General features: G+C 37.3%; 3 protein-coding genes across 3 annotated transcripts; 2 read left to right on the plus strand and 1 right to left on the minus strand.

Annotated features, from left to right (window-relative positions):
* Nucleotides 1-3,049: 3,049 nt before the first annotated feature.
* On the minus strand, nucleotides 3,050-6,012 carry enpp4 (ectonucleotide pyrophosphatase/phosphodiesterase 4). Its single transcript, XM_030786995.1, has 4 exons — nucleotides 5,963-6,012; nucleotides 4,143-5,029; nucleotides 3,702-3,872; nucleotides 3,050-3,420 (listed from the first exon to the last, which is right to left on the minus strand). Exons 2-4 carry the CDS (start codon nucleotides 4,984-4,986, stop codon nucleotides 3,050-3,052), a joined length of 1,386 nt encoding a protein of 461 aa, XP_030642855.1. The 5' UTR covers nucleotides 4,987-5,029; nucleotides 5,963-6,012.
* Nucleotides 6,013-10,943: 4,931 nt separating this feature from the next.
* Nucleotides 10,944-11,910, plus strand: fam167aa (family with sequence similarity 167 member Aa). The gene is made up of 2 exons (XM_030775015.1): nucleotides 10,944-11,327; nucleotides 11,647-11,910. The coding sequence occupies exons 1-2, from the start codon at nucleotides 10,944-10,946 to the stop codon at nucleotides 11,908-11,910; spliced, it is 648 nt and encodes a 215-aa protein (XP_030630875.1).
* A 1,435-nt stretch (nucleotides 11,911-13,345) lies between these two features.
* On the plus strand, nucleotides 13,346-14,300 carry LOC115813179 (ras-related protein Rab-39A). The gene is made up of 2 exons (XM_030776085.1): nucleotides 13,346-13,560; nucleotides 13,880-14,300. Exons 1-2 carry the CDS (start codon nucleotides 13,346-13,348, stop codon nucleotides 14,298-14,300), a joined length of 636 nt encoding a protein of 211 aa, XP_030631945.1.
* Nucleotides 14,301-24,868: the final 10,568 nt, after the last annotated feature.

Below are 24,868 nucleotides of genomic sequence, written 5' to 3' on the forward strand. Positions count from 1 at the left end.
CACAGCATAAGTAACGTTTTATGTTTTGAGGATCAATAAGAGGCTGAGCAATCCCTTTCCTTTGTGCAGATATATAAGGATATTTCAAATATGTCAGAGAAATTGACAAATATACTGTACATATCATAGACATTTTACAAGCCCTGGCAAAAAGCCTGAACATTCCAAACCATCACAGGATCAATAATGAATACCGCTGCTCAGTGACAATAAAATCAGTGATACCTGTTTTGTTCAAATCATCAAGATGACCATCAAGATAAGTTGATCCAAAAAAAAACAAAAAAACAATTTATTTGGGTGGGTCTAAGAATTGTCTGTGAATTCGACGATTATTGGTTCAGCATAAGTGTTTTAAGAGTCATACTGATCTTATTTTCCTTAATCAGAGGGAAGTCATTAAGCATGTTTTCTATACGTCTTTAATTTTTTCTCTTTCTGCACCTTGTGATCACATTATTTTTCTCTGTGTTCAAGAAGAAGCGGTACCAAAATAATACTGTTCTCGTTAAACACCATCCACTTAACGGGAAACCAGCCTGCAGACATCAAATCTCTGCTCGACCCACAATCAGATGACAAGATGACAGGGATGGTTGCTTTCGGGAGACACGCATCCAGAGAAACCCAGTGGTTGTCGATGAGTCACAGAAGTCACACGGCAATATGAAAAGGAAACCGTATCTGCTATGAGTAAGTGCGATGGGCTGCTGTCCCGAGGAGGGTTAGGGTGCAGGGACATTCCAGTGAGTCCACTCTAAATATAGAATCCTGCTCCGCCACCAGCACTCTCACCCACTACATTTACATTGTGTAACAATGGGAGGGTTCATTGGAAGGCTTCGAGTTAAATCATCCGATTTGCAATGAGCTATTTTTATATGGGGAATTTTGTGAGATCCGAGAAAAATTCTGAATTAATATCACAGTGAAAAAACTTCAACAAAGCAAAATCTGCACTATGGGCAGATGGATCTCGGAATCCTGCGTGGCAGGCTCTTGTTTATTGCTGACATTGCCCCATTTTGGTGCCACTTTTGGTCCTGATTTTCTGTTAGTAGAGTCATGGCTATTAATGCTGTTTACACATGAAAAAGAGGTGGCAGATCATGGCAGTGTGCAGAAGGAACCGCTCACAGAAACAAATTAAGTTTATTTTATGCTGGAACTCATTGCTCAGCATAACATGATATGCTGTTGACATAAAAGAGCATATCAAAGCACGAGAGAATCTTGTATGACATCAGATTATTAACTGTGGTAACAGTCAGTGGTTTTCCATATTATACAAAGTCAAAAATTATCCAGATTACAGATGAATTTTAAAAAAAAAAAAAGAGGGGAAAAAGAAAAAAATGCAAACGTCAAATCCTAAACAGATGTGATATTGCAAATAGTACAATTTTATATGATGCTTCATTTGCACTCTGTATCATTCTAGAAGGAGACCTCTAGTGGTTACCAAAGTACTCTGTTCCAATGTGGTCAGCTTTCCTCAGTACCTAACAATTTCACAGCGTGGTTTGGTTGCCTCACTGTTACCATCATCTGCTGTGGAGCCATGACTATTAGACGACCAGAAGGGAACAACAAAGACATTGGTTTCACTTTTTATTTCAACATCTTCAAATTCTTCAAGCAACAACTCATTTACAACAACTCAGCATTCGATTTCTACAGTTCAGTGCCACATTTTCCTTGCATAGTTTGCATTTAACAGATAAGAGCTCAAACAGTGAGTAGTCAAACAAACGATAACTCTGCATAACATACCACAGAAGGACATTTCCTTTCAACTGTGTGCCAGCAACAACCACGACTTTCATTTCATCAAGTACAAATGATCTATATTATGGTTAATATGAATGTGCATTTTGCAAATTTTAAACCAAATTTAAGCAGCATGTCCCTAATAAAAGACAGGAGTGATTATATCATGCAACTCAATAAAGAAAAGTACAGCATTCCTTTGCAGATGTTGCATTCGCAGACTTCTCATTTATGATGAGACATTTCCTGATTCTATCAAATTCACTACGCCACAACTTTTCCGCACACACATTATATATACACACAATTTAGAACTGAAACACCGTACTCCTCTTAAAATAACTGATTAAAAAAACTGAAACAATCTTTTTTTGAATACGACAATGTGACCAGAGCTGGTAGCATTCAATAAAACTGATTAACAGATATACAGTGCAAATAACTGACCCGTGAGATTTTATCTGAACATTAAATACACAAGAAACCATCTGAAAATCAGGACCCCCCCCCCCCCCCCCCCCCCCCGACCTGAATAGAGAAAATCAACATTCATTTAAAGGCCACCAAACCATTAAAGGAGATTTTCAATCTACGAGTTATCACTTATAAATATCTTAAACACATCTTTATGAGCCAGAAGAATGATGAGTAAGATCTTGTGATGAATTTCACCACAGTATCATCTCCTCTGGAGACCAAAAACCCAGATCAAGCATGAAATCATACTCATCTCTAAATGCAAGTAAATAATCATCAAAAAGCAAGATGCATTGTAAAAACAAAATGTACTGTTCGTACCGAATAAATAAGCAAAAGGAATGACAAGTAAAATCTGGCCTAAAACATACATGTATAAAAGGGAAAAAACACTAAAGCCAATATTGAAATATGTTATTGCTCTTACTCACAGTTTTTGGAAGTTGCCATGGTTAGGAGAGGTTGCCCTCCACACAATTTTGATTAGATTGTCATGAAATCAGCTCAGATGCATTACAAAGCACACTGACACTTCATATATAAACATATATAAAGCTTGACAACACTATAACAGAAATTTTTAGAATCACTATAACAGAGCTCCACTGTCCTTCGAAACACATAAAAAAAACCAAAATATCTCTATTTCTTAAATATTTCTTAGACACTGGCTCCTTTTCTGTTCATCTTACAGAGCCCTAAGGTGACTGCTGTGTATTTCAATTCTCTACTCCGGCAGGGAAAAATGCCCCAAACACATGAATCCAAAACAATTAGTTATTATTGCATAGATTAAGCTGCTTTAGGAAAGCAATGGGTCGTCGTCATCATCTTCCTCCAACTCCAACCGAGCAAATGGCCGTGATGAAGACATATCTCTGACCTTCATCAGTCGGAAGAGGCAGGTTAGGGTGGTAAGGAGTATAAGGACACCAATAACGATTCCCACCACAACAGCCAATTCTGTACAGGTCTGGTTGACTAGCATACATCGTACATTGTTGAAGGTACCATTATTAGGCATCTCAAGAATGCCCAGAATTTTGCACATGAGAGGGTAGAGGTCCACACTGTTCATGCTTTGCTGCCGGTATCCCTTTCGAAAAGCAGGTCCATGGGCCGCCAGAAAAGGGTGCATACTGGCTAGAGAGTTATCATAACCGTGGTCACCCACTGCAAGGAACAGAGAAATTAGCGCAAGACCTGACTACTTCTACACCCAACACTATTTCGTGATGTTTGTGCCAATTATCCAACTCTGAACCCCACATTGCTGGTTTTGAGATGAAAATTCTCAAACAATTTGCATAAGTGGCTCTTACTGAGGCTTGAGTCTAGCACACAGTTCTGTTTGCTGATCACTTTTCTATTTCTGTATGTGAAGCTACTAATATACAACTGGTCAATGGCTGAATGAAACCACGATGAGCAGTTAACACAATAAAAATACTTACACCTTGGAAGTTTCCCATCCAGGACAATGGTCCAACCTTCATCTGCCACCAAAATAATGGGCTGAATTCTTTCATTATTTTTATAGTGCAATCTTTCTGGCATTTCAGCTTTCAAGTAAGCTTTCATGTTGGGATGACATTTTCTAAGTTTATTGTATACACTTGAATAATCTGCAAAGGAAAACAAAACAAATTTAAATTCATCATTCAAAACATGTGCCCAAAACAGGAAAACATTAGTCATTTAGCTTTAAAGTGTTCCATAACATCAGACATGGGTCACAAGGACTCATCCTTTCACACATAATAAGTAATATGAAACAAAGTCACAAGTGAACAAGCAGCAGGAAATTAAGACTGCTTAAAAAGAAAGTCTAAAATGGTTTTAGACAACGAAGACATCAATCTAATGTCAACTGCATTGTTTCAATGAAACTATACCATTCAGGGGTCTGATTGCAGCCACAGGTGTGAGGTCCACCACGGTGTATACACTGGAGTTGAGGCACGTGTTTAAATCAATGAGTTTTTTGTCTGAGCACTGGACCATGCCATGGTCACTGGTCACTATGACATTTATTTTGTCCCACAGCCCTGTCCGGTTGAGCTGATCCATTAGCAGACCTATGTTGTCATCCACCTCCTTCAGAGCCTTTGACATGCGCGTTGTGTTTTCTGGGCCATACATATGGCCTGATCGATCTGGTTCCTCCCAATACAGAATGGCAATCCGGACTGACTTGTCCTCAGTCAGCCATTTGGTAAGGTTTCCCAACCTCTCTTCAAAATTAACATGTGAATTGTACTTCAGAAAATAAGTTGCGGTCTGGTTTTGAATCTTTATGTCTGTGCCTGGCCACATGGCAGCAGCTGATTTGAAACCAGCATTTTGAACGGACAACCAAATAGGAGTAGCCTCATTCCACCAGAACGGGTCTGTATCGTTTGCAACTGAAAACTCTTTCTTGGTTTCTGGATCATACATGTGACTAGCTAAAATGCCATGGCTTTCTGCATATAGTCCTGTGGCAAGACTGTAATGATTAGGAAAGGTTTTGGTGGTAAAAACATTGGTCACGTCGTCTACAAGCACACCATCAGCAAAAAACTTCTGCAAATTTGGAAAGGAATATTGTTTCAGGTAATCTGCCCGGAAGCCATCAAACGATACAAGTAGTAGAGGGGGAGAGTCTTTGACAGACTGGCTTGTTCCATTTCCTGTGTTTTCAGCAATAGTGAATCCACAAATTGCAAATAGAACACTCAAAAGACCTCTGAGCAGCATCCTGTGATGGTGTGGGAGGCCCTAACTGTCACCTCCTTAACTGCTGAAAATGCAAAGCGACAGTCATTTCATATAGCCCTTCAATAAAGACAAATAAAGACATGGAATGATGAACAAACTCTAGATGGGCTCATACTGCAACTACAGAGGCCAAAACCAAAAAAAAAAAAAAAAAAAATTGTTCAACAACTAACAAGAAGTCCCTGTCAGCCTAGTACATCACATTAAACCACTGATGCTTTCTGCAAGTACTGAGTTTCGTTAATTCATTCTTATTTGTCACTATTAGAATTTAATAAATATACTGTGTGGCACACACGTGCCTTTCATTCACTATCGCGTAATGTTTCAGAATTCTTCTAAAGTTTAGTTTCGTTCTCCAAACAAAAGTGACTGCACGTGAAGGCTCCCTTTGCTCAGTCAATATTGGCTAAGCATATAAGCAAAAGTACCTTAATGGAAATTGTGTGAATACAAAGGAAGACAGAGGAATTGTGAGTTTGCAAAATAACAGCCAGCAGCCTTGAGATGAGCTGCGTAAATAGGGCACCGTGTACATGTCTATACAAGATCAGGTTACACCTATGAAGTGCTCCGTTCTAACGTGTCCAACATGAAAACAAAATCTTTTCCACAGGATTGATATCTTTTTTCAAGCCTGTCGAGCACAGGTACATTCTGATTAGCGTCACATGACTCAAAAGGAACTGGCTAAGCACGCTGTGGTTTCTTCCTGCAAAGTTACAAGCAGTATTTTTTTTGAATATGAACAAAGTCTGTCAGCGAGACAGGGGATTAAGACTGAGAGCCGACAACAAAATCTTAAGATAATACAGCCCATCATTGAAGATACCTACAAACATTGTACTCTGCACTTCAAAAATGATCAAATTTATTGCTGAAATATTAAAGAGATATCCTGGCTAGTTTGTTAGCCAGCGCAAGAAATATAGAAAATAATGTTCCGTTTACCTACCTTCCACTTCTAGGAGATGGATTTCAGAACTGCACTAGTCAGACAACCAGTCTGATTAACGCATTGTTTGCTATGCCAAATACAATGTGGCTGACACTTCTACCCTTTATTCCATCATTGCACTTCCTCGTAATTACATAGTCAATCTCACGGCTTCCTCAATTGTGCGCTTTACGTGACGCAAAAGATGGACAGACAAGTAAGCCAATCGTAATGCTTGACATTATTCCACACTCTTATACAGGTGCATTCCGCCTTTTTCTGCGGTCAGCATAAAACCGAGGGGTCTGTAGGGAGAGGGACGGGGGAGCAGATGACGTTTCATATTAAACCAATGTGCTGCATTTCATAACTTCAACTACAATGGCCTATATATTTCCTAAATTGAAAGAGTACGTTACGCTAATGGCCTCCAAGACAGTGAAAGTTCAGCCGATTTTATGAATGCAAACTCATTTCAGTATAAAAGTGTTTGTCGGAACTGTGCTCATAAATTATTAATTGATGTTTTAGGATACTTTTTTACTTATATCACTGTTCATATATTTTCTATTCACAAGCTAGAGTATGTCACGATGGTAAATAATGCATACGACTGATTTAATAACTCTTTGTAGTTAATGGTGCAAAAATACGTTGCGTTTTGTGTTCTCGTGTACGTCCACATTTCCACAAGGGGTCACACGAGGGCAAAGGAAGACGTCAGATATCGAAACCCTGAAAATATGGCTCCTTTTTAAATTATTTTTATTTTTACATATTTGTTTTTACGCTGTACAATATCTGTTTGACTTTTCGTTTCCCCTTTCTTTGCCGGAGGAACATATAGCGTAGCCTACAAACATAATGCCCCTAAACGTCATTATGGCTACAAAATGTAACATAATGCAAATTGTTGTAGGGCACCTGACCTGCGTAAAACAAAAGAAACCACATCTTTTGCCGAGAATAAAAGATACATGAGTGGCTAAGTATTTACTTGAAATTTCAGACAGGGATCGGAGTTTATATGACGACATGTGACCCTGCCACAGTGTCGGCAAAAAATCAATATTCTTGCGCAACTTATTGTTGATATTTGATTTTATTTAACAGGTAGGCGAACAGAAAGTTTAAAAATTATAACTCAGAACTTAAGAGAGCGATTAAACAAAGAAATAGATAGATAGATAGATAGATAGATAGATAGATAGATAGATAGATAGATAGATAGATAGATAGATAGATAGATAGATAGATAGATAGATAGATAGATAGATAGATAGATGCAATCTATAGCCTACAACTACAATAGTTGGTATGGTTAGAAGTCACATTTACATTGTTACATTTAACCAAGCTTGGGGGACTCAGTGTAATATCTCTCTTCAGTCTCTCTTTAATTGAGAATGACTTGTGAATAAATTGGAGACTTCGTCACACTGTGAGTAGCGACAGGGTATGAATTTGGGATGTACAAAATGTTATTACTGCATATTTTAATCGTTTCCAAAATGTGAAAAGCACAAAACGTTAGGTTGTATCCTAGTCACTCTCTCCTTCCAGATCATAAAATTTGTCGTAGTGTTAACAGGTGCTTTAAATATAAAGTTTTCGTGTCTGTCTGTTAACACGGATGGCTTTACGCCTCGAAAATTCAGCTTGGGCACTAATGCTACGGGATCATCACTAAAACCTTACCACGGCTACACAGATCATCTTTTTACAGCAGTTCCGGTGCGAAATAAGAACGGCTAGATTTTGCTGAGCATCCTTCAAGCACCCCCACCCTGTGCAGCGCACATTAAAACTGCAAGTCAGTGGAGGGGCCGGTACACGCTCGCGTCTTGAAGCAGAATTTCTGTCTCTGACTCGTAGGTAAGACGGCGCAAAAGCTATTCGTAAATTCAGTCAACATGTTTCGGTCTCTGAACAGACACCGAAGTATTTTGACGATGAGGTCATTTACCGCGCTGCTAAACCGAAGACAGACTGGTAACGTGTCATCGTCAAGAAAGGTAGGCTTTCTGATGTGGATCACTAGCATTTTTAAATTGCCTCAGGACATTAAACCCTCTCCCATGTCTCAGAATACTGCTGCTTTCATGTTGGACTTTGGATCACCTGGCGATGGAACACAGACTGAGTACTGATGTGCTCATGTTCATAGGCCATGCTGATTGGCGTTTGGTATTGCATATTGCATTAACAAAAACGTAGCTTTTCACCTTAGCATGTTTTTTGGAATATCGCCTTCATCATAACCTTGGTTTCGCACTTCAAGTGCTAGGAGGCTTTGGTGATACGTGTGGCCGGAGCTGCCACTGTTTGGATTCTGTCTCCATACCTGAGCAGTATTGCTCTGTTGGAGCAGTTTCCAGCCGTGCATTTTTCTAACTTGAATTTCAGCCGTGACTGACTAGACGACATACTCGACAAAGTTAGTTTCCCTCACATCTGTGCTATTTAGAAGTGTAGATTTTTATTTGACAATGTTTCATGAACAAATATATCGATGGATCTCTCTCCGTTGTGCAGACTGTTTTTAACAGGGCATGTTTTTAACAGAGATGCAGGACATGGTTCCTCTACTAATACAGTGATTAAAATTCTGTAGTTACATGAGTCTGACCAGTTTATATATTCAGCAGGTAAAACTTGCATAGCAGTGCATTCAACTGTTTTCATCTTCGCCCTCATCAGTCCGTTTAAACAGCCGATGGCCCAAACCACACGCGCAATTGTATTAACTATTAAATTCATTTGGGTTCTCGAAGTTCCATCAAAAGTCTTCAAATCAGTGCAATTTCAATGAAACATGCTGTTTTATTGATCATATTTCCCAACGAATGTTTTTTAAAGTAGACTCTCTTGTCTGAACAACAGCTAATTATTATTTGATGGCATGTAACCGTATGGTACACTACAAGCCTTCCTGCACAGATCTGTGCTGGACATTGTGCCAAGAGCTGGTACTGTGCCAGCTCAGTGTGATATGGTGCTATCCTGCCATGATGCAGAGAAGAACTCTGCACAGGCTGTGGTTTGCAGGAATGTTATATTACTGTTATTGTAACAGTAATATAACAGTAATGTAACACATAACACATTATGCTAATTAATGTTTAAACAGGTAGTTGCACATTCAAATTCTGTCTCTTGTGCAGAATAAAAAGGGCATTTGATTAAAAGTTTCTTCAGTTATAGGAAGTTACGTCTTTGTCATGTACTCATGCATACTCATGACTGGTACATTACAGTAGTTATGTGTGGTGAACAAGAAGGAAAAAAACCCAATAAGATTTGAGGCTGAATCAACTCCACAGAATTAAATAATTAAATGTCTATTTAACATTATGAATATCATCAAAAATCTTGGAACTGTCCTATCTTTCCGGCATGTCACATTTTTGTCATCTGATGCTCATTGGTCTCCCCATTTAGCTTCGCATGTTATCTTGAGTTTATTATTTAAAAAAAAGAAGGGTTGGGGCGAGGCATTTTTGTGTTGTGAAGATTTGTAGAGTCTTTACTATTTTATTCAAGTTTTCCTTTCAGCTGTGCAACCATTTCCCATATCATTGAGTACACAAGGAATAACAGCATGCAAAAATGCCAAATTAACAAATAAACAATTAAGGAGCATCAGGTCAGCATGTCGCCATGCATGCTGAGACAGTTCATGACCGATAATGCAACCTTTCCACTGCCTTTTCAATTCTAGAACATCCTTGCTGAAGAGCAGTGGAGGGAGAGAGAGACTAGGAGGACTCCAGGGGTTCCCAGTTTAGCAGGCAACTGTAATGCCCCAGTTCCACTGCTCATTGTCAGTTAAACCAGCATATGGACCAGTAAACTGTATTTGTACACTGGAGTATCCTCTGTACGTATCTGGTGCCGGTTTTATTTGTGAGTCTAAAATATGGGAAATACACATGCAGAAAGAGGGGTTATATTAGGTTATGTTCTATGATGGTCAAGGACAAATGCTGCATTCGGAATTAGGCGTTGTAACACTCACTCTCACTCACTCAATCATTTCAAAGCCGCTTATCCTAATTAGGGTCGCGGGGGGTGTTGAAACATGTTCTGAAAATTGAAATGACGATTTCCTTCACCATGGATACTGGTTGCTTGAGCTTTGTGAATCTCTACTGTGTATTCTTATGTGTGCTAGTCACAAGACTAAAATTACACTGGAGTGCTTTTCTGGATTGTCAGGCATCTCTTCTCTAAGGTTTTATTTGTGACTAGTGCTGCTTAATTTCTGAGAACGCATTCCAACATTTATTACTAAACCTCCCTATAGTCAACACTGTATGGTGTCTTTCATTACAAGGAGGAAATTTAGCACATGGCACAACTTACTTGTTCTCAAGCACTATGTTACTGGAAAAAAACACTAATAAAGAATAAACAAGCTATCACAAAAGAGGCTTGACTAGTAGAGCAAGTATCCCTTGGCTGTGTCTTTATTTATGCTAAAACAGGCAAAGTCTTTTCTAAGAGAAAGATTGTTTTCGAAGAAAGACTGTATTGTTTTTAGTTTCCTTGATCTTTACTTTAATATTTTTTTTACTTTAGCACTATTTTTACTTTTTACTTAGCATATTCCTCAATTGTGGTATAAATATATTAGTCAAAGCTCATAACTAAGCCCTAGTATATCTCATGTGAAATATGCCTTTCATAATCTGTTTTCTAGCGTTGACTTGCAGGGGTCTCAAATCCTTCATGTCCTGAGCAGCAAAAGTGGATACGGGTAACAAGGCTTCAGTGAAGGAATCAAAGCATCCATAATCTCAACTGTATCTCTCATGAGCTGGTGGCATAAACTCAAACTGACTGCTGCAAAATGGGTCAAAGCTGCATTTTTTTAAAGTCTTTGAGTTCTGGGCCTTTAGCATACATCCAAAGGCCAACATTTAAAGAGCATTAATACGCCTGGATCAATGAACATTCCATAATAAAGCTTTCTCAAACAGCTTTCATTTGTTACAAAATGGCCACTCACACCATGGCAGCTTCACATAACAAGGCTGAAGCCTCAAGTGATTCAAAAGAGGACAACAGACCTGCCATGCCCCAGGATGACCATCTAAGGACTCTGAAGGCCTTGGCAGAGAAACTGCAATTAGAAACTAAGAGGCCATCTCACCTTGAGTGGAGGACTCAGCTGGAGGCTCGGAAATGCAAGGGCTGCAAAACTGGTGTGGAGCCCCTGGTGACAAGTAAGGTGGAGGATAGAGGGGTCTTGGGCCCAGTGAAGTGGCCCATTCAACCTCTCCTGAACACAGCCGTGTATCAGGCTGGCATGCGCCCCTCAGGAACACTGAGGGGCTTTGGGAGTATAGATGAGGCTCTGGTTTGGCTCAAGAAAGAGTTGGTGAGATGTACATGTTGTTTTGTTGTCCGTTATGCATGCCCCGTTATGCATGCCATGTAAAAGCATAGTTTGTTGAAGTCACATACTGATTAGTGACATTTTCACATTAATCACATGAAATTACATTAGGAGATTTGACATAAACAAAAAGCTAAATGCCTCTCATTTCATAGATCATTGTATGCAGACAATCAGAAATATTTTTGAAAGCATGTAAGATAGCATGATGCTTTGACTTTGAGTACACTCTGCATTGTCAGAAAAGCACTGCTGTCTACCATCTGACTGATTACGTCTTTTATCGTCCTATTGTCTACAGACAGACATGCGTTTGCAGGATCAGCGACTAGCCCACCAGCTATTGCATCTTAGGAATGACATTAATAAGCTGAAAATCGAACAGACTTGTAACCAGCATCGAAAGATGCTCAATGATGCCACAGTTGAGCTGGAGGAACGTGATGAACTATCTGACCTGCTTTGTGATTTTCCTGTTTCCTCCGGATTCAGCCTCTCCAGCCCACTTAAACTGATTGGAGTCACCAAGATGAACATCAACTCTCGTCGCTTTTCTCTGTGCTAGTACTGGCCTACGCAGGCGTTTGTGCCAACTTAATATTCCACTCAGTTTGCTGTGTGTGGACGCAAAGATTGCGTTCTCGTTCCCTCATGCTAAATGAACTGTCGTCTGCTTGGGCAGTAGCTGATGGGTATTATTCAGAATGTGTCTGTTAGGGTCTTAGAATCATGGAGCCAAATGTAGTAACAGAAACTTTCAAAAGACAGTCATGGAATGCCTAATCAAGACATTCATTGCACTTAAAGTTCTCAGCATGTTCTGCGATTGTCACTCTATCCGGGGAACCTGAAGAAAAATGAACAAGTGTTTGTCTCCAGAATTATCACCAATAATTTACTCGATCTCATAAGAACCTTCCCAAAAATGTAGCTGAGTTGTAACTGTTGTCTTCTAGGCTGATTTCTCATAAACCCCCTTTTTCAAAGGTGTTCATTAAGTTTATAGAGAATATCTTAGGGTTTCGTCTGAATAGAAGAGAAAAAGTCATGTGTGGTTGTATAGAATTTTATGAAGCACTCTTAGGAATAACACAGGTTTTTGTACATGAATGTCTTTGAGTAAATGTCATGTTTTGACATAATGAATTGGCTGTATGCTGAATTGTGGCCTTGCTATGCCCACTGATATATAAAATAATTTTTCAAAGACAGGCAAATGGCTACTGTAATCCCATAGAGGGCTGGAGTATTGTGGAACCTTCAGTGCTTATGGTTAACTAATATTTAATTATCACTCTTTTATGAGAACTTGAATTGGCTTTATGATCTCATTTTATGCTTCTGGTATCAAAACAAACCAGTTCTCTGAACGTAGTAAAGACCTGTATTGTTCCTCGGAACCAGCATACTGCACAGTCTTGTTTTACGGCTTTCAGGGGCAACAAACAAAACGTGGTACAATACAGTACCTATTACGTAAGTAGTCTGATGTTCTTAAGCAACACCATCTGATTTCTATGAACACTGTATCTCATGTCTCTTGTACAACAAGTCAGATTCCCAAATCTTGTCTCTGGAGCTTCCCAAGTGCACTTTTGAAGCACAGCCAGTGACTCTTAAAGGTATAATAAATTATGAACTCATTTTAACTTTTTGTTAGGGTCAGCTACAGTGATAAAGAATTGCATTTCTGCTGTAAAGGAAATTAACCTTGCCAAGAACCGCAGCATGTGTTGAATTATACACCTATTGTTATTATTCAGGCGTTTTTCACAGTTACATCATGTATCTTTCTCCCTCTTCAACCTGTCTGTTGAGTTAGCTAAGGGCAGCGAAGGGTGGAGTATGTCAAAATAGAGAGGAGAATAGTGCCTAGTCATACACTCAGCTTTTACTATTAGTGATCTGTTTGACTCACTCAAAGCCAGTAGTGGTAACCTGACATACTGTTCTTTGTAGATCGATAATTCTTTCAGTCTGCTTTTAAAAAAGATTTAAAAATGCAGGTGCCATGGAACTTCCGGATTGGAATAGTGATCCTTGGGGATTCTGCAGTGGGAAAATCCTCTCTTCTCCACCGATATACTGAAGGCTCTTTCGATGATTCCAGACAGTCTCCACTTGGAATTGATTTTAAGGTCCATTATCTTGAATTTGACCCCAGAATCGTAATTAAACTACTCTTGTGGGACACAGCAGGCCAGGAAAGGTTCAGGTGAGCTCCTCTGTTGGCAGGTTTACAAAAGAGGTTATAAGTAAGAGTACATAGAATGTGGTTGGATTTCACAGTGTGATCAGCTTGAATCTGACTGTTTCTCATAACCAGACTTTGCACTACTGATCATATTTTTATAAAATAATGGCTAATGTCATTGTATGTTATCGTGATCACTTACATTTGCTGAGTACTTCACAAGTTCTAGCATCTTAGCTCTATCATGACTAAATCAGTTTTAGTATTACGACTGCAAAACATACATTTTTTTCATGGTACCCAGGTACAAATAAGATGTTATCACTAGTTTTATCCATAGGTCAATCTCCAAGTCCTACATGAGGAATTCTGTGGGCTGTGTTTTGGTGTTTGATGTCTCTCAGCGACAGACTTTTGAGCGGGTGCGTAAGTGGCATCAAGAGGTGGTGGACTATGTCCAACCCAATCCAATGATCTTTATCCTGGTGGGACACAAATGTGACTTGACAGCGCAAAGGGAAGTGCAAAAGGAAGAAGGTGTGGCCCTGGCTAAGCGGCTCAATATGGAGACTTACCTGGAAGTCTCCTCTAAGGACAATGTTAATGTAAATGAGACTTTTGAGACTCTGACCAGAGGGATTTATGAACACTTCCAAAAAGGGAAAATTCCTTGCCGTGAAAACTGGTATGGAATGACTGTTGGAGCACCTGTAGAGACGGAGCTCCCTCCAACTAAGAAGCCTGGCTGTAAGTGTGGCTGAGTTGTGTGTGTGTGTGTGGGTTGAGGTATTGTGTACAAGAAATGACTGACTGGATGAAAAGTCATTATGTGTAAGCGTAAGCTTTTCCTGTTTAGTTGGGGGGTCATCCATAGTCTTTTAGTTTGGTGTGAAGACAACAAATCCATGGAAATTAAAGATTATTAGACTATCAGGATAATGGAAATAGTAAGAGAGTTGATTTTGATAAATGATCTCCCTCATGAAATGGAAGATTATTGGAAACTTTGGAACATTATTGGAACTAATATGAACAGTGAAAGGGTTGTTTTATCTCGAAATGTCTTTACGTTGTCTGGCATTGCTTAAGTTTTTGTGCGTTTCGCTTTAAGTTTAATCAGAGTGCTACCAAGCTGTCAACTTGGGGCCCACAGTGCCAACATTGGAGTTCTTTGCCTTTCTCAATGCATGCCCTTCTTGTGTATCCATCTGCTGAGTCTGGGTCACTGTATGGCATGAGAAGAGGAGGTGACTATTTCACAGTTGTTCAAAGCCTGGATGTCTGGATGAATAAAAACATTCCAGTGCTTATGTTTTGTTTTTCTGTGTTGCAAACTGTAAATAATGGCATCATTGACTAATGTTATCAATATCTTTTAGAAATGTGATAACTAGTTACAATTTTTCTTTATGTCACTGAAAATAATCCATTAACACAAATATGTATATTTATCAGTGTGAAGACACAAAAAAGATTCTCCACTTCATTCTCTATTCTTGATTAATTCTAATCTAATCAACATGCTGGTTGAACTGCAAGCAATGACTGATGCTTAACATAATGTTTTCTGATGTTAATTCTTTCTGAATAAGGCAGTTCAGAGTGCTGTGAAGAAATCACCTTAACTTGTCGGGCTAAGATCTTCACTTAACTGGATTAGGGCTGTGGGTTAGCAATTAATGTAATTCATTTACACCACATTTGCCTCAATTTGGACGTTTACTTTTGATGTCACACTCCCAGTAAGCAGTAATCTAGTGCATATCCCATGACCTGCCATGACACCATTTCCTCAGTGACATGAGGCAAAGTCATGTCTCTTTGATGAGGTTAAGAATTTACACACAGCCAGTTCTTCTAGGTCGCCCAGGGCAGCACTATAAGGAAAAAATGCCACTCCCAGGCAGAGCACTATGCACTGTGTCACTAATTAATCATATTATTAACTAATTATGTCCAAGTATTGAAACCTGCAATCAGTTAATCATGGTTTTACTATTGTCTCTTGTTGTACTGAATCCATTACACAAGTGTAATTGAATGCCTTCGATAGCTAATCAGTGACACTGTTACTTCAGACTGAGAGCATGGGTGATGCTGTGGGTCTTCATACTGTCCACCACATACCAGCACTTTTGCATGTCACTGTTTCTAGTAGGAAGTGGTTTGGTTACTGTTTTTAATTGATATTTGCAAATAATTTACATATATGTCATTATAAGGTTTACAGATGTTCATCAGACATAGTTATTGGTATACAAGGATGAAAACCTCTTGTGGAAATTACAAAAGAAATTAATGCTAAAACCTACAGGGATGTTGCATGACTTAGGGTGAAGTTTTCCTTTAGTAGGCTGCCACCTATGGGCCACTCAGAATAACACCAAAGTTAAAGTAAGTGTTGAAGCTTAAATAATAGGATGATTAAGAGATCATGTTGAAGTTGTAAAATATAGATCCACACCACTTTATTAGCATCTGATGATAAAACTCCTTAAAATAATTATAACCCACTGTGATATTCCCAGAAACTGAACCTGAGTTCAGCTTTTAAAGGCCAAAGCTACTTGAGTCAACCAAACTGTACCACACTGTCTCCTGATTTGATAACCACTGTAAACCTAGTTATTTGAAAGACAAAAATATCTGCACCAAAGGTATTAAAAATAATAGGCATCACACATAGTTGTAGAAAATGAAAGGTTTATATTTTTTTTTTTCTTCATGTCAGTCACAACATTATAATGTATTAAAATGGAAAGTTATAAAATTTAAGCACTGGTTCCATGTGTACATTTGTATCTTATTATTCAGAGTAGTCTGTACATACACTTCTCAAATCTGTTTTCTTTAATAAAACCTCAGATGTAATATTACATTATCGACTCAGCAGACAAAGCATCTTTACAACTCAATGAAAGGAATACACCTCGTTCCAGTCTGAAGACATACTCCTAATATCCAAATAGGTGAAAACAGTCCATGAAAAATGAAAGAAAAAAAAAAAACCCAAAACACAAGGAAAAGTACTCGGTAAATACAGAATTAATGTAAAAGCACAAGATGTATAATCTGAATCATAATCTTCCATTGGGATGTGAATCTTGTGGAACTGATACATTCATTTTTGCACTACAGGAAGACCATTCAGTAGGGGCAAAAGGAACGAGAAAGGAAGAGTCAAGAAATAAAATAAAATGGAAAAATAAAGATACTAGCATTCTGCTGTAAGACATACCCTACTGAAACCTTCTTCATTACATCACAGTAATATAGAGTATAAATTTATATAACAATGCTTAGGTCTTTTGACTATAACCATGAGAAGAAAAATATATGGATTCATTATTTCTGGTTGTACACAGTAATCTCCACTTAATGCTGTGTGCTTTGATACAGACATTACAGGATCTAGCCATCTTCATATTTTGTGCTATTCATAAAATGAAATAAAAAAGCAATACCATATCTACACTTCCAAGGGAGAACATTCCCTGCTTGGACTAATTCATTGCTTAATATTTTAATTATCTTCGTACTTTCACAAACATTAATATAGGAAAATTAAACGTCTGTTTGTGGGTACACATCCCAAGAGAGCTGATATTGAGCAGTATCAAGCAGGTAAAACTAGATGTATCATTTGGGTGAAACTTGATTAATTCCTCACAATCTGCAAAAACATGTGGTTTAACTGACAGACAATCAAGTCAGTCAATCATCCCATAAATAAAATATAAATAGTTATCAAATAGAAACATGTTATATCTGATCAAAGTGAAGCTCTTGCTGGTGATTATGTTAGAGGTGTCTCAGTGACCTTCCTGGGAACAGTTACAGAAATGTGGAGAGGTATAATTGTAATTTCATAAAACAAGGTTGCTAGGACCAGAATGGAGGGGTAGACTTACTACAAAAAGTTAATAACAATATATTTAATATATGATAGTAATACTACATACTATTTAAATAATAATAATAAAAAACAAAACAAAACAAAACAAATCTTTAATACTGGTTTTCCTCAATGCACCAATAACGCTTTACCCATGCAAAATATCACAGACGATAACAAAGATACAGCCAAATCTGAACTGTCAGATATCTAATACATCATACACAAGTTCTGAATTCATACAGGTTCTTGACAACACAACATCACACAATCCTAAAAAAAATATTATTCATATGTATATGTTTATTCAGTTGTTTTGACACTCAAAGCAATTCTATAACATTAATAAGCCATACAATACATATAATCAATGTAAATTATTAGAATTAACATTGGACTGGTAAAATAACTAGATCTCTAAAAAAACAAAAAAAAAAACCAAATCTTCAAACTCACAGAAAATTTATTATTAAAAATTTTAAACTTGGCTTGACAACATACTTCTAATCTACCTTTTCAAGTAGTAGAACACCTAGACAAACACACTGATGCATATATGCATTTACCGCCCACCAGTCACAAAAATTATTCACATTGAGTAGTAATAGCTTTCACTACATATGCTTAGCATATTTTGTTTTGGGTCCCTTGGAGAAACAATGATGTAGTTTTTCTTCTTTTTTGTGTCTTTATTTGAACTAGCCTAATTTTGTTTGGCATTATTCTAAATTTTAAGTTTAGACTAGTGAGCAAAAGTGTCATAGCTATTTGATCTTTTCAGGGTCAAAAATTTAGTCTGTGATCTGAAGCACTGCACAAATATGATCATGGGTGGTAACACACACACACGCAGAGTGACCAAAGTTTTCTATTGCAACCCTGAAAAAAAGTCTCCAACTAATCAATATTATGATCAGCTTCACAAATAATTTAACTGTAACATTCATGAAAACAACTAATGGTCTTCTTTGTGAGGCTTATTAACCTGCATGAGATGAGTTTTACCTCCCAGTTAAGGGTCATTCTAAATAGGGCTTCCATTACAGACTGCAACATCATCACATTCCACAAGAATGTACACTGCAATATGCGGTGAGATATTTGTGCTTTCGAGGTAACATCATAAAGACTGAATTGGTCATTCAGTTTCAACTATACAAAAGATTGTTGTTTTGGTTTGGACATTTTTAGAGAAAAAAAATCTTACTGAAAGCTGAGATTGATACATTAAACACTTTTAGTAACATTTGAAGTTGGATTCAATACTTTACAAAAGGTAGCAGACACTTTTGCCAAAAATTGTGCTGGTGGACTGAATTCACCACTCAGAGGGGAGAGAACTTCAGGACGAATTGAGTACATTTAATTGAGGACATTCAGGGGTTTTTTTTCTTCATTTATTCCTGAACAAGTTTTCTGAGTGCTTCATAATGAAGCCTACATGATTTTATAATAGCACAAAATTTGATGCAATCAGTTTTAATGCTGTATTACAAACACCATATGTAGTAAAGACTACCATCTGCACCACGGATCATCACGTTTGTAGTTTTCATGATGTATTTTGTAACAGTTTGAAAAACTGCTAGGACACTCCACAAACCTTTATTACACCACCATGAACATGAAAAAGCAGAAACAATACAAAAACAATGCAGATCGTGATGCCATGGGTTGTTACAGAGCTAAGGGGCTATCACCTTGTTGTGCCATAGGCTGATACTGTAAATTGTTAAAAAGAAGAACTGCACCAACATATCTTAATGGGGTGATGAGAAACCATATTAACATGATCAAGGTTTAACAAAAAATGTTTGTTTGTATAGCTGTGACTAGCCCCTCACACACCATAAAATGGCTTCTATCATTCACTCATTACTCTTAAGAACTCTCAGTGCATCTGAGAATTACTCACTCACTACACACTTGCCTTAGGGTCTATGAAATCAATGAGTTTTAATTTGTATATGATTTGTTCAGGGAAAAATTTGCCTATTCAGAGATATAGGAAGTGGTTCCACTCTTTCCCAGGTTTTCTAAGAAAAGCTGATCAGAGAAATGTGCACCTCAAGGGAACCAACAGTCAAATATCCAGGCTTTCACTACATCTCACCAACACAAGCAGACCAAAAAAAGTCTCGACACACACAAGAAATGATGTAAGAATAAATTTACCATGATATGAAAATTTCCCTAACATCACTCTGAAAATATTTAGCGTTGACTAAAATAGCATAACTTAATGCTTGGCATCACACTTAATATAATACATTTTGTACAGCATCTGCACATATGACTGATTACAGTGTGCCGGTGCAATGCAGGCTTGATGAATCTTTTCAGTAGATGAACAAATGAAAGCTCAAAATATAAACAAGATTCAAGCTGAGATTTAACAGGCCACAGAACTAGAATCAATACTTGTTCACAAAGGAGAAAATATTGCACTCAATATGGGAAATAGAAACTATCAACAAGGTGATGTCCCTTTAAGCTACCATTTAACGGTCAACAAACACTCAAGGGCAACATTTAAAAGATTATGATAAATGGTGATGACAGAAAGACAGAGAGACAACAAATGACAGGAAAAGAGAATCCATGAAACAGCTTTGGTATGTAACTGGCCCTTGCTACCAGTATAAGGCAAAGAAAGGTAGTTTACATTTTACAATGACAATCTTTATTATAGGACAGGGGTCTCATCTTCAGTTTTGTACTTTGGTGAAAATTTAGCCAGTGTAAGCTAATACCTTTTGTTTAATCATTAAGCTTGCCTACAAAAGTTAATTTAGTATCTTTATGTTACACTGCCATAACATAAAGGAGTTTGAGTATTCATGCTGGTATGAGGTAAGGCTAATCATGTAAGAATAAATAATTAACTGAATTCAAAGTTTCATAGTTTACAGTCTGTTTTAATGTTTGTGTTTTGTGTCCAGGCTTAATAAATAATAATATAATAAAAATTAGCATATCAACCATTTTGAATATTTAGCAAAAGGGTTAATATTCAGAAAATTATTCAATGACAGCTTTATAAAACAACTTTTGCGTCATAAAACAGAAATACGTTGATATTTTATGGAAAGCAGACATGACTGGGCCCTGCATCCTAAATGGAGTTCAGCTAATTGACCTCTTTGTTACTTTATCAAGTGCAGATTCATCAGTTGCTATTGAACATGCAGCAGAGGGTGAAAAAAGAAAAAACAATGTTGACGTAAATGAGACTTATTTCTAATGATGTTTAAATGTCGCCCAAGGTGAGTATGATGTAGGCCATATGATGTGAACATATTAGTTTGACTTTATTAAGGACACAAAGGAGTTGGAATGAGCTGCATTTTGTTTTTTTTGTTTTTTTTATCACTTATCTATATGCACATTATGTAATCAAGGAACCTCTGTCCATACTTTAAGCAATGTTTAACAAACACATTAGACTTACAAAAAAAGATTGAGCTGGATTCAGTTGGTTTAGGGTTTTTGTTTGTAGGTTGTGTGGGAGATGTTAACAAAACCTTCATAAATAATTTCGACAGACAATGGCAATAATAATAATAATAATAATAATAATAATAATAATAATAATAATAAATTATACATCCAATCAAATGCAAGCAATGGTAGTCCACAAAAATGTCAAATGAATCAACAAAAACTTGTTAAACAGACAATCATATGAAAAGCAGATCAGTCCTGTCTTGAGTGTAATATCAGAGAACGCTATGATGGTTCTGTTAAATACAGGAAGAGGTGGATAAATGTCCCAATGCATTGGTTCCACATTTTTTTATTTTGCATTGTATGTTAATTAAGATAGTGGTGCTGTTCTCACCTTGACTCAATGTTGAAACAAGATGAATGAGCAGAAAATAGACTGTTAATAAGTTTGACAGATGTAGCTGTTTAAGCATATTGCATAGTTTTGAGTTGTGGTTTTGCATTAAGGTGAGTAATTGCATTGTGATTGTTTACTGATGCTATGTTGGCATGATTTACAGTTTTCGGAAAACATTTTTTTCTGCTGAATGATGCAGAGCAAAAACAGTATATACAGTTTTTTTTATAATCTCCCTATCTGTGGGAGGTTTGAAAATGTCTGTTATTTAAACGAAAATAATTTCTACATCTCTTTTTATTAGGTTATATCTTCAAATATATAGCAATATAGAGATATACTCTGTCATATTTTGCACTGAAATGAACTCTATGATGACTTCATTACCACTGTTAATATTAAGTATCTTTTTGATTTTCTTTTCAAACACATTGAGAAAAATACAGATCTTTATAAACCCATGACATGTTAAATACTGTGAAATGAAACTCCATAAATGTACATCATGTACTCTAAGTCTGTATAGCATTTGTACAGTTGTGAAAAACACAAAATTGTACAAGATAGAAGACATAAAACTTCTACAAAGGGTTTGTTTCAAACCAGTAAACAGGGATGAGGGGGGAAAAGACATGCAAGATGTCTTTCTCTCCACAACCTCTGTATTGAGAGATGTTATAAATCTTTTGGTGGTGGTGGGCAGAAGAAACAATCTATTTACACCAGTATAAAAACACATGCATAAGCACATATACATATGACAAGAAGCCACCTCAAAGCACTCCACTGACAGTGTAAACATAAAAGAAAACAATACAGGTATATTTAATATATAACAATGTTATGTACCTGTGTCTCATACAGTACATTATGTTCTTTCTGTTCTCTAATTTTTGGGATGTACAGTCTGACACATTGATAAATATACAGTAAGGCTTTACAGGAAGTTCTCTTTACATCTGATAAATTAAAGTATACAAAAAAGAGGTTCAGAGTTTAGCACCTTAAGGATACTGTTCACAAAAGTTTGAGTGATAAAGCAGTCCTGGACATCAAAAACAGCCAAAACACTTAGAACCATCCCATCAGTCACCAAACCATAACTTATTTTTAGTATTCTGATGGAAAAAAGGGAAAAGAAAACAGACAAAGCCATTTGCTGCTGACTCAGCACAAAAAAGTTATGAAAGTGTTATCAAGTGTTGTGATTAAAAAAGGAAGACCATATGGTGAAATTAAGAGGATAAAGGCAACCTCACTGTTAAGATCCCTTAGCAATGTGTGTACTGCTAAGGTTATTTCAGAATATTATGAGGCAGTTTGTTGAGAGATGGTGCATATTTTTTTTGATAAGGAGTTCTAGCAGATCCATCAATGGCAGAACAACCAATCGAGAAGCTTTTTTGTTGCTCATTAGGTCTGTGGCAGCACCTTAAGAGTGTTTGGATCAGCACCATGATAAGAAATAGCACTACTCATTAGGTATTTGGGTTAGACTTTCAGTTGCACAGATGAGAAGTGAGGACAAAAGTAAAGTTGATCTTCACTGATCATATTGGTCTTATGTACACAAAGAATACAAAGAGGATATTTATATACCTCAGGTCTCTCTGAGGTACAGAATGATGGATATCCATAATTTAAACAGAGATAGATTTTTTTTCCTTTACTTGAAACAGAGTTGGGAAGGAGACAAAAGCTAACAAGGTACACTTTGTCAAGACTGACACAGCTGATGTCCAGTACTGCTTTACTCTCAAATCTTGCACACACGGTTAAAAAGGGCCCTACACAGGAACACATCTTCCCTGTGCAGCCTCATGTATGAACCTCACATTTCCTAAACCACAATAACACTGGAATGTATACTTAATATTCTTTACTGTCATATGTTACATGTGTATTTATGTACAATTGTTGTTCCTTTTTTTTTTTTACTGCATTGGCACATAGAAAAAAAAATATATACTGGCATTGTTGTTTGCTGAACTGGTTGCCTTGGCGGTATTAAGCACCGACTTAAAAAAAGGCACCATAGGGTCAAATAAAAAAGGGGACAAAACCAAAACAAACACAAAGGAATTAGATGTTTTGTTTTTTGATTTTTTCACTGATAATGCTACTCTGTACAGAGTGATGAGTTTTATTAAAGGTAGTGCATTCATAATGTCTGACGAATTTTGGACATCAACATTTGTCAAATCATCACTTTATCATTCTCCTTATATTAACAAGAGAGTAACATTGAGGATATTTCTTATAGATATTCACTGAACTATCATACAGTACAGAGCTGTCCAAGTTCTTTAAGCAGGATCAGATGTATGGTGTTAACCAGTGCGGGCTACACATGCCTCAGCTGGGCAGTTTAATGACATTACATCCATCCTGGATATGCCTTACGTTTGTATCTTTTTTCATTGTGTATTATATTCTAAGTTGTTATTGTAAAAAATGCTCGAGAGAAAGCCACAATGGAGGGTTTTTTCTTTTTTTTGAGTGAAACATTTCTTCTTTCACTGAATAATGACACATCCACTTTTCTTTTGTGCAAATATCATCGTGACCCTCAGGTTAAGAAAGCCTTTAGCTCAACTTGAGGAACAAATGGAACTGACAAGAAATTAACCAAATGTTAATGTAAAACTGACAGAAAGAAACAAAAAAGATATATTGAGGGTAATCACAGTGTATTAGCACCTAGAGGATCTTCTCTGTCATCGTCAAAATATAGACATGCATTAATGAAAATGGAATATTTTTCAGGAGTGGTCTCATCTGCCATATGTAACCTATATTTGGATCAGCTAATGAATCAACAAGGGAAAAAATAAAACACAACAAACTGAAGAGAAAGACAAGCAATTCTCCAGCAAACAACAGTGAACCAGAATACAGTGGTCACAAAAGACAGGACTCGTTTGAAGACATGTTCAGGCCACTTCAGACATGCAGGTCTTATAATGTCAGTAAGGATGTCTTCTACAGAAAAAAATATTTCCCATATTAATGGGGGAAGGCCTGTTTCCATGGTGCTTCAAGAGTATCCTGTTTCTATAGATCACACTATAAAGAAAACCCAAACACAATATCTGCACCAGAATACACCTGAGCCACATGCTATATCTCAGGGAAGGGCTAGCAGCAACCAGGGAAGGAGCCAAACCAAGAAGAGAGCCAATTGTAAGACTTCAAACTGCAGTAATGGTAAATGTTTACTGTGACTAGTTTCTTACAGCTACCCTCCACAAGCTCAGCACTCTACTGTGAGCTGAGCAGAGAGGATCTATAATGACATAAAACAGCGACATTACTCCATAAGGGCTAATCCTCTGGCCTTTTTCCACCCCTGGCAAGAACCCTTCACCTGATTGGTTGCACCTGCATGGATTCTGCTTGCTAATATCTTAACAGGCACAATGGAGACAAAGACAGCAGTGGCCTCCTGAATGTGGTGCCCCATGCCAAACTTGGATTATTACTGGTTTCCCCATGTATGAACTCAAAGTGTTGTTAATGGTCCAAATAGCATGTACTTGTATTTTGTAATATTTAACAGAAAAATGAGAACAACTTTTGTAAAAAGCAAG

Source organism: Chanos chanos, chromosome 1 (assembly GCF_902362185.1).
Source record: "Chanos chanos chromosome 1, fChaCha1.1, whole genome shotgun sequence".
Classification (NCBI taxonomy): Eukaryota; Metazoa; Chordata; class Actinopteri; order Gonorynchiformes; family Chanidae; genus Chanos; species Chanos chanos.

Bases quoted from the DNA above. Each gene is read 5' to 3' on its own strand.
- enpp4 (XM_030786995.1), bottom strand. From the start codon at position 4,986: ATGCTGCTCAGAGGTCTTTTGAGTGTTCTATTTGCAATTTGTGGATTC. The intron at 3,873-4,142 runs GTATAGTTTCAT...TTTCCTTTGCAG, and splicing joins TGCAATCAGACCCCTGAATG to ATTATTCAAGTGTATACAAT. The intron at 3,421-3,701 runs GTAAGTATTTTT...TGTTCCTTGCAG, and splicing joins GGATGGGAAACTTCCAAGGT to TGGGTGACCACGGTTATGAT.
- fam167aa (XM_030775015.1), top strand. From the start codon at position 10,944: ATGGCCACTCACACCATGGCAGCTTCACATAACAAGGCTGAAGCCTCA. The intron at 11,328-11,646 runs GTGAGATGTACA...TATTGTCTACAG, and splicing joins TTTGGCTCAAGAAAGAGTTG to ACAGACATGCGTTTGCAGGA.
- LOC115813179 (XM_030776085.1), top strand. From the start codon at position 13,346: ATGCAGGTGCCATGGAACTTCCGGATTGGAATAGTGATCCTTGGGGAT. The intron at 13,561-13,879 runs GTGAGCTCCTCT...TTTTATCCATAG, and splicing joins GCAGGCCAGGAAAGGTTCAG to GTCAATCTCCAAGTCCTACA.